Source organism: Erythrolamprus reginae, chromosome 4 (genome assembly GCF_031021105.1).
Source record: "Erythrolamprus reginae isolate rEryReg1 chromosome 4, rEryReg1.hap1, whole genome shotgun sequence".
NCBI classification, from domain to species: Eukaryota; Metazoa; Chordata; class Lepidosauria; order Squamata; family Dipsadidae; genus Erythrolamprus; species Erythrolamprus reginae.
In genome coordinates, this window is record NC_091953.1 from 65900596 (window position 1) to 65915409 (window position 14814).

General features: G+C 39.3%; 1 protein-coding gene across 3 annotated transcripts in view; it reads left to right on the plus strand.

Moving 5' to 3' along the window:
• The window catches only part of AGPAT3 (1-acylglycerol-3-phosphate O-acyltransferase 3), a 92493-nt gene extending 82408 nt beyond the window's left edge, over window positions 1-10085 (plus strand). For all 3 annotated transcript variants that reach the window (XM_070750517.1, XM_070750516.1, XM_070750518.1), the window contains 2 exons: window positions 751-949; window positions 7296-10085. In XM_070750517.1, the coding sequence (XP_070606618.1) occupies window positions 751-949; window positions 7296-7384 (288 nt within the window). In that variant the 3' untranslated portion in view covers window positions 7385-10085. The remainder of the gene's footprint in view (window positions 1-750; window positions 950-7295) is intronic.
• Window positions 10086-14814: the final 4729 nt, after the last annotated feature.

The window sequence follows — 14814 nt, forward strand, 5'->3', positions numbered from 1 at the left end:
AAGCCCTGTCATAAAGATCTTACATGATTATTTATGAAGTTCTTAAAGAGAGTTAATACAATTGTTCTGCTATCACATCTGTGTATTTCCTTAGAAAAGTACCCCTAACCTGATTTGCTCCAATGATTACTGTTAGCTATAAAATAAATTTTAAAAACTGGAATTGTACCTTTTTATTTTCTTCTTTTTTGATGCTTTAGTATCTGAGTCTATATTTAATTTTGGAAAGTTTATCTTCAGTTTTAAGTAGAAAAGTGTTAGAGAATGTTGATCAAACATACTTGAATGGGTATGTTGAATTTTCATACTGTTTGTCTAGACTTCCTGAAATAATTTGATTGCTGCTGGTGGCAGAATGTTTACATTGAATTTGGATGGATGGATGGATAGGAGAGAGAGAGAGGGAGAGCAAGAGGGGTCTATGGAGATTCTCAGTCATCCAAGTAAGGGTTGTCCTAAAGGTGCTTTTTCAAAAGGCAACTGGACTTTTTAATTTTTGCTTGAAGTCAGAACTGAAGTAGTTTTTTGGATGAGAAATGAAACGTCTTCAAGCAAAAACAAAGAAAGTGCAGTTGCCTTTTGAAAATGCACCTTTGGGGCACAGAGGGAGCACTCTTTTGTCTTCACCTGTTCTCCTTTTTGAGGAACTGTCCTTGCCATTCTATCAACATTTACCAATACAGTATACAGATATATAGAAGAAAGCATAAGTAATTAGAACATTAAACAAATCTTCTTTCTCTCCCCCAGGATGCCTTACAAGAGAAGTATAATCAAGAAGGCTTATTTCCTGGGCAACAATTTAAACCTCCCAGAAGACCATGGACACTTCTCAACTTTCTCTTCTGGGCTGCTGTTCTTCTTTCTCCTCTTTTCAAATTTGGCTTTGGAATTTTTGCAAGTGGATCCCCTCTTCTGATTATTGTGTTCCTCTGCTTTGTTGGGGCAGGTAATAGAATTGGCTAGAGTGGATTATAAAAACTGAATTGAAATGTTCATGTAGCCAGTTGTCTCAAGTGGCCAATTCTTTCAAAGGTTACTTGTACAGTCAGCTCAGGAAGTGGAGGATGACACTGCTGTGTGTGGATGCCCAGAGGAGAAAGTTTACATGAAGCAATTTCCTCGAGTCCAACTTCTACCTTAACAGATATATGGAGGGAGGAGGAGGAGGTGGTGGGAGATCTGTGTGAAGGAACGCTGCCCCAACAAGCCAGCATCCTTTCCAGCACAATTGGACCCAAATCAGCATGGCTTTACTGAAGGCAAATCATGTCAGACTAATCTCATTGATTTCTTTGAGTATTTCACAAAGGTGTTGGATCAAGGTGGTGCCGTGGATATTGCCTATCTGGACTTCAGCAAAGCCTTTGATACGGTTCCACATAAAGAGCTGATAGATAAATTAGTGAAGATTGGACTTAATCCCTGGATAGTTCAGTGGATTTCAAGCTGGCTGAAGCATAGACATCAGAGAGTTATTGTTAATGGCGAGTATTCTGAGCAGACACAGGTTACAAGCGGTGTGCCACAAGGGTCTGTTCTGGATCCTATTCTTTTTAATATGTTTGTGAGTGACATAGGGGAAGGTTTGGTAGGGAAGGTTTGCCTATTTGCCGATGACTCTAAAGTGTGCAATAGGGTTGATATTCCTGGAGGGGTCTGTAATATGGTAAATGATTTAGCTTTACTAGATAAATGGTCAAAGCAATGGAAACTGCAGTTTAATGTTTCTAAATGTAAAATAATGCACTTGGGGAAAAGGAATCCTCAATCTGAGTATTGCATTGGCAGTTCTGTGTTAGCAAAAATTTCAGAAGAGAAGGATTTAGGGGTAGTGATTTCTGACAGTTTCAAAATGGGTGAGCAGTTTGGTCGGGCAGTAGGAAAAGCAAGTAGGATGCTTGGCTGCATAGCTAGAGGTATAACAAGCAGGAAGAGGGAGATTGTGATCCCCTTATATAGAGCACTGGTGAGACCACATTTGGAATACTGTGTTCAGTTCTGGAGACCTCACCTACAAAAAGATATTGACAAAATTGAATGGGTCTAAAGACGGGCTACAAGAATGATGGAAAGTCTTAAGCATAAAACGTATCAGGAAAGGCTTAATGAACTCAATCTGTATAGTCTGGAGGACAGAAGGAAAAGGGGGGACATGATCAAAACATTTAAATATGTTAAAGGGTTAAATAAGGTTCAGGAGGGAAGTGTTTTTAATAGGAAAGTGAACACAAGAACAAGGGGACACAATCTTAAGTTAGTTGGGGGAAAGATCAAAAGCAACGTGAGGAAATATTATTTCACTGAAAGAGTAGTAGATCCTTGGAACAAACTTCCAGCAGATGTGGTTGGTAAATCCACAGTAACTGAATTTAAACATGCCTGGGATAAACATATATCCATCCTAAGATAAAACACAGGAAATAGTATAAGGGCAGACTAGATGGACCATGAGGTCTTTTTCTGCCGTCAGTCTTCTATGTTTCTATGTTTCTATTGGAAACGGGAATTCCTCTTTCGAGAAGGGCCAGCCTCCCTTGTGCAGGACTGGAGAGAGCTGCGCCCTTGCCTCATCCTCTTACTCTCTAGAGATTTGTCATGGCAGAAGTTAGGCTTGGAGGAAACTGCTTCCTGCAAACTTTCTCCTCTGTGCTTCCACACGTAGCAGTGTCATCCTCCTCCTGCTTTACTGGGAGGGAGCACCGGACAGAGAAATGCTAATGATATCAGTGATACCTGGGATTGGGAAATGAATGTCTCCTTTGGTGTGCTGTGCGCATGCATGCACACGCACACATACAACACACCATTCCAGACATGGAGGTTTTTATCCACATATGAGTTTGTAAACTGCCAATCACGCCTAGGCTTGGGGGGAATGCCCTCTCCATCCTCTATGGATAAAAGTCCCCAAAAACGTAATGTGGTGTGTGTGTGTGTGTATGTGCCCACACAAATGGCTTCCAGCAGTTTGGGGAGGTAAGCTTGTGGGGCACCAAATTGTCTCCACATCAAGTTAGCTGGTGCGACTTGTTCTAGCCCGAGTCAGCTGCCTGTGCCCACCCAGTCAAGCCCACCGTGTTACAGAAACCCAGCTGTGACCACCAAGTCACGTCTATCCAGCCACGCCTACCTGGCCGCTGTGAGTCATCATGCAACTGACCCCTTGAGGATAACCATAATGCCCTTAATGCAAAATGAGTTTGACACCCCTGCCCTGACTCCTTTCACCCCATGAACTGACATTACACATCAGTCTCCAAATCATAAATTTTCTTATAGGTATTTGCTCTCCTCTGCAAGGATGGAATAAAATTTCACTTTTCTAGATGATTTGCAGTTGATCCGAAAGGCCTATTCTTTCCTGGTTGTTACTAATGTGTAAATAATAAATGGATAGTCCAGGTTATGCTGTTGAAAAGAAGAAACCTTGGGTTAATCAAGAATTCCATTAATATTTAAGCCATAATACAAGTGTCCATTTTTAAGGATGATTATGAGATTCTTTGGCTTTCGTTGCAAGAGAGTCACCCATGTTTTGAGACTTAGTTTCAAGAGAATGCTTTTTTCTCCAAACTATGTTGGGGGGAAGTGGATTTCAGGACTTACCATATTTTTCAGATATAAGACACACCAGACTATAAGACACACCTAAATTTACAGGAGGAAAATAAGAAAACAACAGTTTTTGGTGCATCAGGTTTTCGCCCTCCCAGGCACCCAGACGCACTCTGCACTGCCCGTTTGTGGCCTGCTGGGGAGAGCAAAAACGTGATGTAGAGAGGGTTCGGGAGGCCAAAAACGCCTGTAAGATGCACATAAATTTTCACCCAATTTTTTTGGGGGGGGGGGGCGGGGGGAAAGATGTGCTTTATACTCTGAAAAATATGGTAAGTTGTTTTTTAAAACAATTGAAATAAATAACATCTCTTGATATTATTTCTGTTTTGAACTGGCACTTTAACAAAAAAAAGTAGCTAATCATTTGTGACATATTTTTTAACATTTTAGACTAATTTCAGAACAATCGTTCAAATTTTCTGCTGAGCCCCTTCCTCTCAGAATTTTAAGAAATGAAATTCACTGTAAAGCAGTATTTTGTATATTGCATTACTAGCATTGAGAATTTTTTATAACTCATTCATTAGAACTGAAATTTGCTTTTGTATCTATTTTGTCCATTTTACGTTTATTCTTTGGCTAGCTGTCCTAGAACTATTACAGATTCTTATTAGTTCAAGTTTCCACTGAAAAAAATAGAAGAAAGCAAAAGTGTGCTAATTATAGAATTTGATAGATGAAATCAATTTACCAAGAGAAAGGAAAAATCCAGGAGATGTATTTCTGTTAATGATATAAAAGATGCAAAAGTAGCATCTTTAACCTATGTGTAGATATATAAAGATGATATATTTTTTTTCCCTTTTCCCCAGTTTCAATTGCTTGGTCATGCTGAGTCTCTACTTTGCCTGTACAGTGGAACCCCGACATAAGAGCTGCTCTACTTAAGAGCAACTCGAGATAAGAGCTGGGAGGAGAGAGATATTTTTGTTCTACTTACAAGCCCAAATTCGAGATACAAGCGCCAAGGAGCTGTCTCCTGAAGCCAAACGCTAACTTCCGCGTTCGGCTTCAGGAGACAGCTGCGAAGCGGCGCACGTGTTTTAAAAGGTTGCAGCCAACCTGGGGGGTTCGGGGGGGGGGTGCTTGCAGCTTTCTTTCTTGCTCTTTTTCTTTCTCTCTTTTACCTTCCCTTCCTCTATTTCTTCTTTTCTTTCTCCTTCCCACCTTCTTCCCTCCCTCCCTTCACTCATTCCTCTCTTACTCTCCCCTTTCATAAGTTTCCTTGCTTCCTTCCTCTGTTCCTGTCCCTTCCCTCTTTCCTTCCTTCCTTCCCACCCTCCGTCCATTCATTCACCCATTCCTCTCTTGATCGCTTAAAGCCGGTCCCTGGTGCAAAAAGGGTTGGGGACCTCTGTCCTACAGGATTGGGTGGCAGAGAAGTTGAACATATGTAAATTTAAAAGTTTAAGAAAGTTTACAAGTTAAGTGAAAGAAACTTCATTATTCATTTATATGTACATGTACATTTCTTCATTAAAAACATGTCTTTCTGCATAATTTAGACTAACTTTGTGAGTTTTTTGAGGGCTGGAACCAATTAAAATTATTTACATTAATTCCTATGGGGAAAAGTCGTTCGAGATAAGAGCTGCTCGACTTAAGAGCCCAGGTCCGGAACGAATTAAACTCGTATCTCGAGGTACCACTGTACAGTGATATCTCTACCTAAGAACGCCTCTACTTAAGAACATTTCTAGATAAGAACCGAGTGTTCAAGATTTTTTTGCCTCTTCTTAAGAACCATTTTCTAATTAAGAACCTGTGTCCGGAAAAATTTCCCAGGAAATTTTGAGAGCGGCACGAAGGCCTGGCCAGCTTCCTGCCATTCCCCCTTTAATCCTGGCCATCTCGGGCTTTTCTGGGCTGCCAGAGGAGCCTTTCGGTGGCATTTAAGGAGGCTGTGGCAGCCCAGAGAGAATGGAGCATTTTGCTTTCTTTGGGTGCTTGGAGAAGGGAGTAAATCACTTCGCTATAGTCATTGCGCGAGGTTGCCTCCTGAAGCACCTGGGCAAAAGGGGGCACTTCGCCCCAGTCAAATCAACTCAGCTTTAGCCAAATCGAGGAATCACCTCAGTGAAGGAAAGGCGCCGGCTACAAAGTGAGCGAGCGAGAGGAGAGGGGAATCCTTCAGCATGGGAAGGAAGAGGAAGCAGGTAGCAGCAGCAGCAGACGCCTCTCTCGCCTGCCTGAGTTTTTCTCTCTAGTATGGGAAGCAGCCTGGCACTGGGTGTATGGGAGGTGCTTGCTCCTCGCTGCCTCAAAGTCCCTCTTTTTTTTTAAACCTTAAAGTTTTGGATTTTTTTGATTCCCCTCTCACCTTCTTCCTTCAACAGTAACTGTCCTCCTCCTCCTCTTCTTCTTCCTCCTCCTCCCACCCAAATTCCAAGCTTTTATTTCTTTCCTAATGGGTTTGCACGCATTTTTTGCTTTTACATTGATCCCTATGGGAAAAATTGCTTCTACTTACAAACTTTTTTACTTAAGAACCTGGTCACGGAACGAATTAAGTTCTTAAGTAGAGGTCCCACTGTATTTTAATTCAAATATAAGATTGTACATACAGAAGGTCCTTGGCTTTTAGCCACAATTGGAGCTGTAATTTCATAAGTAGCTGCAATTGTAAAGTGGGTCATCATATCCCCCCATTGTGTGAGGGCTGGGTTTTTTCCCCTCTCTTATTCTTTCCAAAAAGAGGTGAGGGCAGAGGGTTTTTCCTCTCTTATTCTTTGGGTGCTTTTTATCATATGCTTTAAATCAAAAGTCACTTCTCTCTCTCTTTTCTTTCTCTCTCTTCCCTCTCACTCTGCCTCAATCATTTTCTCATTTCTTTTTTTCTCTCCCATTTTCTCTCTCATTTCTCTCTCTCTCTCTCCCTTCCTCTCCTTCTCTCTCTCTTGCTTTCTCTCTTGCTTTCTTTCTCTCGCTCTTGCTTTCTTTTGCTCTCTCTCACTCTCGCTTTCTTTCTTTCTTTCTCTTTTTCGCTCCCCCCTCTTTTCTCTCTCTCTCTCTGTCTCTCTCTGTGTGTGTGTTTGTCTCTCTCTCTTTCTCTCTCTTGCTTTCTTTTTCTCTTTCTTTCTCTCTCCTCTCTCACAGCACACCTGACCATGTTCCGTGGCACACTAGTGTGCTGCGGCACACTGGTTGAAAAACACTGATCTAGCCTATTGAAATATCATGCATGTTAAGAATTTCAAAGATTTCTTCCTTGCAATTGAGCAATGCAATACCTCTCTAACTTTTGATATTCAGCCTAACATTGGACACTTGTTTATGGTGGCTTAGCTGTACAAGTGTATCTAGGAAGATACCCCTTAGTTAATAGGAATGATTCTGACTCAAATTTTGAGCAAGGGTCTATCTCAACCATTTTTCTTCTTTTGAAGAGTTGTTCTCAGGTAACGTGGCAGTAGAATTGCTTTTCCTTTTCCTAATACCTGGTAGAAACATCATACATTTTACACAAGTAATGCATATTTATATATATCCATTTTTTTTAACTTATAGATTTTATCTTGATGTAAGAGTTTGTCACTTTAAAAAAACCTCAGAGAGAATATCCAATCTGGAGTGTTTGGATTGTGTTTGAATCTTTATGTTTACATACATTTTGCACTACTGAATGTTGAAATTACTCCTGGAATAATGCAATCTTTTTTCTTTCCTATATAAAGTATCCTTTGGCGGCCGCAGGCTGATAGGAGTAACGGAAATAGAAAAAGGCTCCAGCTATGGCAACCAAGAATTCAAGAAAAAGAAATAATTTTACAAATGCATTTTGACTATAAAAGACAATGTTATCAAATTAACTTCATTGGAAAGAAAGACACTTAGAAAACTTATCTTCTTTTCTTATTAACTGCTAACTAACAATACTTGAGCCAAGACTGAAGAATTTGGAAGATTCAAGAGGCATGGAAAAAGCTGATTACTTACCTGACCAAGGATCCTTGTATTTGTAATTTTTGAGAGAAATTTGGCCTAATCTCATGGGGTGGGGTTGTTTTGTTTTGTGGCAGACAGAAAGATTAATTCAGAGGGAAATACAAGCATCTTCAGATAACTTTATCTTTTAAGAGTGTCACATTTGCTTTGCAAGAGAAATTATGGAATGTTTCTTCTTGCTACAATAAGCCACAATGTCTAATTTATTTACAAACATTTCTTGTGGAAGATTCATTTGGAAAAAAAGCTGCATCATTCTTCCAGACATTTTATTTTAAAGATATTTTTATTTTAATAATTATTACCTTCCACAAAACAGTGGTATTTTGATAATAGCATCATCCAACAGATAAATGCATATTTTCAACCAAAACTTCCTAAAACGTAATGCAATTCTAGTCTCTTTCATTTTTGAACATCTTTCTACTCAATGTTGTCATAATTAAAACTGAAAAATGTTTGGCTCAATTGCTCATATAGATATTGCTTTGCTTTGTCCTTTCTTTGAAGAAGAAGAAGAAAAAAAGTGTCATGATGAGCCAGTAATTTAGATGGGCATATCTCAGAGTGCTCAGTCTCTGGGTCTTGAGAGTTTCTTAAAAAAAGTCTCTTCTGCTCAAACTCTTCTGCATGGTGTGTTATGAAACACATGAAAAAAACCAGCAAGGCAGTATGGAAAGATCTTGCATTCAGAACTAGGGGACAAGATGGTACCTCTAGGACTTGAATCTGATATATGCTTACTTGAAAATATTTTAAGCTGCAATCAGAAGAGATGGTGCGGTAGGATCTAAGTTGGCTGGTTATCCATATATGTTGCCATGTAAACCAACAGTTGCTTTAATACCTAAACATTGGAGGTTGGGGTAAAGTTATACCTTTTTTACAAATTTTCTGCCATGCTAATGTTACACTAATGGTTTTTTACTCTCTCTGGCTTGGATATATACCTAGACGAGCTAAATAGCTTTATGTGGCATCCATATCCAATTCCAGTGCATGGGCGGTGCCTCCATTTAGAAAGCTATGAGGCTGAAGTGGACTGCATGCCAACCAAATTTAGACTTATACGGCAGCTCTTTAATGGATTTTGTATGTAAATAGTTTACCACCAGAAAGAAACCTCATAGAATTTGCAAGCAGATACCTTTAATCTATACCTGTGCTGACTGATGTTTGCAAATACTTAGAAAGGAAGTATTCATTTATTAGCATGTGGCCATTGTGGTTTCCTTTTTTTCAGTGTTGGAAAGAAATTTGGCATCAGGTCCATCCATCCATCCATCCTTATATATATATATATATATACAGAATCTGACTCAGCTTTATAATTAAAATTCTTCATAAACTTAGACCCTTATCTAATTTATATTATTTGAACAGTTCTACTAAATAATTATTTTTTCATAGCCAAGGGTAAATATGTCATATTTTAACTTCAAACACTAACATCACAATTAAAGTTCTCTTTTCGAATTCATTTTAAGTATTTTCATACTGTTTTGATTTTGCAGCTTTGTAACTCATCTCTAGCAGTGGGAACTACTACAGCAAAGTTCGATGCACAATCATTTATTTTCCGCATGAACTCATTCATATTTAGAATACTACTTTTTGCTGCATTGTTCCAGACCCAGAATAAACAGCAATCCTTCCTAAAAAGAATTATATTCACCTTGTCTCTAAGGACAGACAACTCTGATTCACTTCATTGTAGGCTGAATAAGGTGATTTTGGGAGAAGGAGCAGAATCCATATATGATGTATAATTCACTCAATAAATAGTTCTGTTTGTGTTTGTTTTTAAATCCTTAAGAATTATTCTGTTTTCTGACTAGGCAAACAATTTTTTTAAGCTTGGTAAATAAATCTTGCTTGTTGGAAGTTTTTTGCCTTTGGCAGATGGTATGGAATTGCTTTCTGGCAAAGATGTTGAAAACACTTTAACAAAAGACAAGTAGAAAGGCCTCATGTCTTATGTTGGGATTATAAGGAGTTCTGTGCTAATAGATTAAAAAGATAAAAGACAGGGTGGGATCAGAGGGAGAGTCATTGAGAATATTGCTACTAGGAAGAATAAGCAGAGGTCCACTTTCTGCTTAGGACAGATAATGGAAGGTAGTGCATGCCTATTATCGGGAGGACAAACATAGGTCACACTTGTGTTTTATTTTCATATCCTAACATACTGATCATACTTTGTTTTTAAAACCATAGTAAATTTTGTTTGAAGTCTTGAAAAACGCATCCACTTTGACAACTAAAGTGTACAACACTGCACAATGATAGCTCATTTTTTTGGTTTGTCTTTCAAACGAAATAACAAATAAGCAGAGTGTATGTGAAAGAATATTTCTTAAAATAGCAGTGTATGGCATAAAGAATATCAGTTTCTTTGGATTGGAACAGTAAGAATAGATTTTATACTTTCCACTATTTTGTTCTTGTTTAATAGAACATAGCCTGTATATTTGACTATCAAGCCCTTTGAGAGCAATAATAAACAAAATATATCATAATTTTCTTTTCCTTTTCCTTTCTCGTCTTGATTATTGCATTTTGATCATCATTTAAATATGGCAATCTTTCACACTTTTTACTTTACATTTTCAATGTTCTGCTTGGGGCTTGGATATATTGGATTAAGTTGTAGGTCTAATAATAATTAGGATTCAAAGAGCTACTTGAGGTAAGTGGAAGCACTTAAGCCTGAATATGAAGCTTTTCTTTTTTTTCTTTCTGTGACCAATAACCCAGTTGGATGGTCAGTTGGGTGGTTAGTTACTGGATTTATTAAGCTTGGTAATGTAGCTTTCTTAGGAAAACAAGGTGGTTCACCTTATCCACTGTCAATTGCCTATACAGAGCTAGCTGCACACTTCATTGGAACTACTGTATATTGTTAACTCAGGTTTCCTGCAATTTGATGCTATCTGGTACCCTAATCCGTAGAAATATTCATAGAATCATAGGACTGGAAGGGACCTTGCAGGTCTTCTGGTCCAATCCCTGTCTGTACCCATTTGTCTATTTCAGACAAATGGCTACTCAACCTTTTCTTGAAAACCTCCAATGATGGGGTGCCTACCATTCTGAGAGGCAAGCCAGTTAGTTTTAATTTAGTGCTTTCATTTCACTAGGATTAAACAAATCACAACACTTTCCATGTACAACCTCTAAATAGTTTTAAATTGCATCCCAAATAATAGATAGACTACTCAGATGAAAATAAATCTGTATATTTCCAGTATCTAAATGAAGAATGCAGATTTCATTTCATTTTCACAAGTAGATTATTTCTTGACTAAATAGGCTGGGTCGTACAGAAAGCGCATTATGCAAAAGTGAATATTGGACATCTGTAGAAAGATAAAATCCACTGTTTCCAACTGCTTATTATTATTTGATTCAGTGTTGAACAACAGGGACTGACAGAAGAGTGTGGCTTTGTGGACAAGAGCTGAGCAGCTAATGAGCTGGGCTAAAGCAGATAATCCAGACTGCATTCTTATTTATTTCTCTCCTATATTGTTACCTTCCATTGGGGACTGACTATTATTATTATTTATTAGATTTGTATGCCGCCCCTTTCCGTAGACTCGGGGCGGCTCACAACACAATAAAAACAGTTTATAACAAATCTAATAATTTACAATTTAAAATATTAAAAAAAACCCATTATTAAACAGACATACACACAAGCATACCATACATAAATTGTATAGGCCCGGGGGAGATATCTCAGTTCCCCCATGCCTGACGACTAACATCCACTTAGAGCAGCATTCCTCAAATTAGCAACTTTAAGGTGTATAGATTTCAAATCCCAGAATTCCCTGCTGGGTTAGTTTTCCCAACAATAAGATTTGCTCTGTCCCTACAGGCAAACATCATTCTGCTTTGGTTGATTTACTTTGGGGCAAGTTAAGGTGTAAATTGATAATTTTCCTGCCCAAGGTGTGTGTATGTGTGTGCGTAGGGGGGGTGGTGTCTATCCAATAGTTCCCGCACTGGGCTGGTAGAAGAGGCATGATTTCATAGATCACTAGAGTGATGTAATAAGCATAGACATATCTGAACCCTTAAGTATCAATACATATCCTCCTGTCTGCCTGTCAACCTATGCAGAAAAAAGCATATCCTTCCTGGAAGATCACTTCAGAGAGGTTCTGGTTTCTTACTTTCTCTAAAAACATGGATACTATTGCTCACCTAATGTCATGTCAGTCCAATAGCACAAATCAAAATGGCCAAGGAGGTTACATGGCAATCACTTCTGGAGGGCAGGTCCACAACAGCTATAAACAGCCAATAGGAGATGCGCAGATCTCAGCCCTGCCATTCCTTACCATGGTCATTGCCAAATAAAGCCAATCATGCATACAGCAAGACATGTCAGCAGAAGATGGTTCCATATCAGATTAGAAAAAAACAAATTTAGTGGTGTTGGCTGTTAGAATAAGGAAGGCTACATTGTACATGAAAAATAATTAGCAAGACATCTTCACGAAAGATGGGGTGGTAAATGCTTTCATATTTAAGGATAGATATTTCCAAATTTACCTTGATTTAAGATGACTGCATCCATGCAGTTTTGGATGTATTATTGAAGTGTTTTGCCCTTGCCACCTATATATTTTTTCTTCCAGCCTCAAATATAACCAAGAAACAATTCTCTTTGGTGGTCTCTATCCTATGTATTAATTTGATCTTGTATTGTTTTCTGAGACCAATTGAGATTGGTCAAGTGTCACCATTGGAACTGTAAGTCCTAAAAGAAAGCAATAACAAACATACCACAAAATTGGCTGCATTAAAGACTGATGTGTGCATTAAGTTATCAGGAGAAAAGCTCAACAGATACTCTACTTTTATGTCTACTTATATATCAATTAAAGATATCTATGCTATTCTCACCACTTTTCCTGCTATTTTTCAAATGTTTTTCTGCTAAAGTCTAAATCTGAAAAACCCTCATTTTTGTATTTATTATATAGGGACTTTAATACTGTGTTTAAGACCTGGTCCTAAACCAGGTCTTTCTTATTTATTGGTTTTATTTATTTATTTATTGGATTTGTATGCCGCCCCTCTCCGTGGACTCCAGGCGGCTAACAACAGTGATAAAAACAGCATGTAACAATCCAATACTAAAACAACTAAAAAACCCTTATTTATAAAACCAAACATACATACAAACATACCCTGCATAAATTGTAGAGGCCTAGGGGGAAAGAATATCTCAGTTCCCCCATGCCTGACGGCAGAGGTGAGTTTTAAGGAGCTTACAAAAAGCGAGGAGAGTGGGGGCAATTCTAATCTCTGGGGGGAGTTGGCTCCAGAGGGCCGGGGCCGCCACAGAGAAGGCTCTTCCCCTGGGTCCCGCCAAACGACTGTTTAGTTGATGGGACCCAGAGAAGGCCAACTCTGTGGGACCTAACATCACTGGGATTCGTGTGGCAGAAGGCGATTCTGGAGATAATCTGGTTTTATGGGCCCCAAATAAGTATTAGGCCTTATTTTCAGGGGATATCTTATTTATTTTTCTACACAGGCAGCTGCGCAGCATGTCCACTAGGCGGTTGTTGCCACCACGTGCCAAGCAGTAAGTGGGGTAGGGTATGGCTGGCTGCCTCCTATATATAAAAAATAAGACAAATCAAAAGACAAAGTAGGTGGGGAGGTAAGGTCCATCCAGGAAAGGGAAAATGGAAAGGCAGAAAGACCCAGGTGAAAAGCCACACTCTTCTGCCCACTGGGTTGCTTCACCTTTGGTAGAGAAGCAAAGTTTCTGTCCCATTTCTTGGGTGGAGCATAGAGTGGGACACACAGACAACCTGCCTTGCGGAGCTCCAGATGGCCTTATCTGGACTTCCATGTCAGGAAGGAGACCACTGCCTCCGGCAGAGCCCTTTGCACCCTTCCTTCAACCACAGCCTCTCTCTGGTCCTGCAATGCCACCCATCTCCACGTGGGGTCTGGATGGGTGGCAAAGGATATTATTGGAGCGACAAGGCCTGCAGAGCCCTGATGCTGATGGGGTGAGGCAGTGGCATAGGCCACGACCAATTTTAATCCATTTGCCTGCATTGGGTGTGGGGCGGACAGTGATTGAAGTTAAGAAAGGGAATCAGAATAGAAGGCCTTCTGGAAGCAAACTTTTTCCCACCCTTAGAAGACACAGAAAATGAATTCATATTAGCCACACCTATGGCGATTTACTTTTTTTTTTTATTCAGGAGAGTTAATGGTCGGAAGATATTATTATTGATGTTTTATATTTTTGCTGTGAGTTGCCTAGAGCAGTGACTTTCAACCTTTTTTGAGCCGCGGCACATTTTTTACATTTACGAAACCCTGGGGCACATTGAGTGGGGCGGGGGGGGGGGGGCGCTAAAAAAAGTTTGGACAAAAAAATTCTCTCTCTCTTCCTCCCTTTTGCATTATTTCTCTCTCCCTCCCTCTTTCTCTCCCTCTTTCTTTCTCTCTCTATCCCTCTTTCTTTCTCTTCCTTCCTCTCTTTTTTGCTCTCTCTCTCCCTCCCTACCTCCCTCTATGTCTTTCTCTCTCTCTCCTCCCCTCCCTCTCTCTCTCTCTTGTTCTCTTTCTCTCTTGCTTTCTTTCTCTCTCTCTCTCTTGCTTTCTTTCTCTCTCTCTTCCTTTCTTTCTCTCTCTGAGCTTCGCGGCACACCTGACCATGTCTCGCGGCACACTAGTGTGCCACGGCACACTGGTTGAAAAACACTGGCCTAGAGTCCTTAGGGAGTTGGGCGGCATAGAAATTGAATGAAGGAATGAATAAATAATTTTAATTTTAATTGAATTGAATTTAATTGATTTATATGCCACCCAATCCAAATGTGAGATTCCCAAATGTTCTTTAGTGATTCTCAGTCATCCAGGTCATGGTTGTCCCAAAGATACTTTTTCAGGAGACAACTGGACTTGGAGACCCCTGCTGTAGAAGACCACAAGGCTATAGTGTAGCCATGAGCTATTAAACATTGCCCAATGTTATTTTAATGCTATAAGACAGAAGTCAGATACAGCAAAGACAGCAAATAGATTATCATGGCAAATCAAATGAAAATGTACAAGCAATTTTAAATGGTCAAAAATCTCATAAAATATTAAATAAGTTACGGATTTAGGCAAAAATGTTAATCTCATGGGATTTCAATATTCTCATATGATTTGATGTAAGATTTTACTTGTTAAGTGTTTAACATTTTGATATTCTTAAAATAA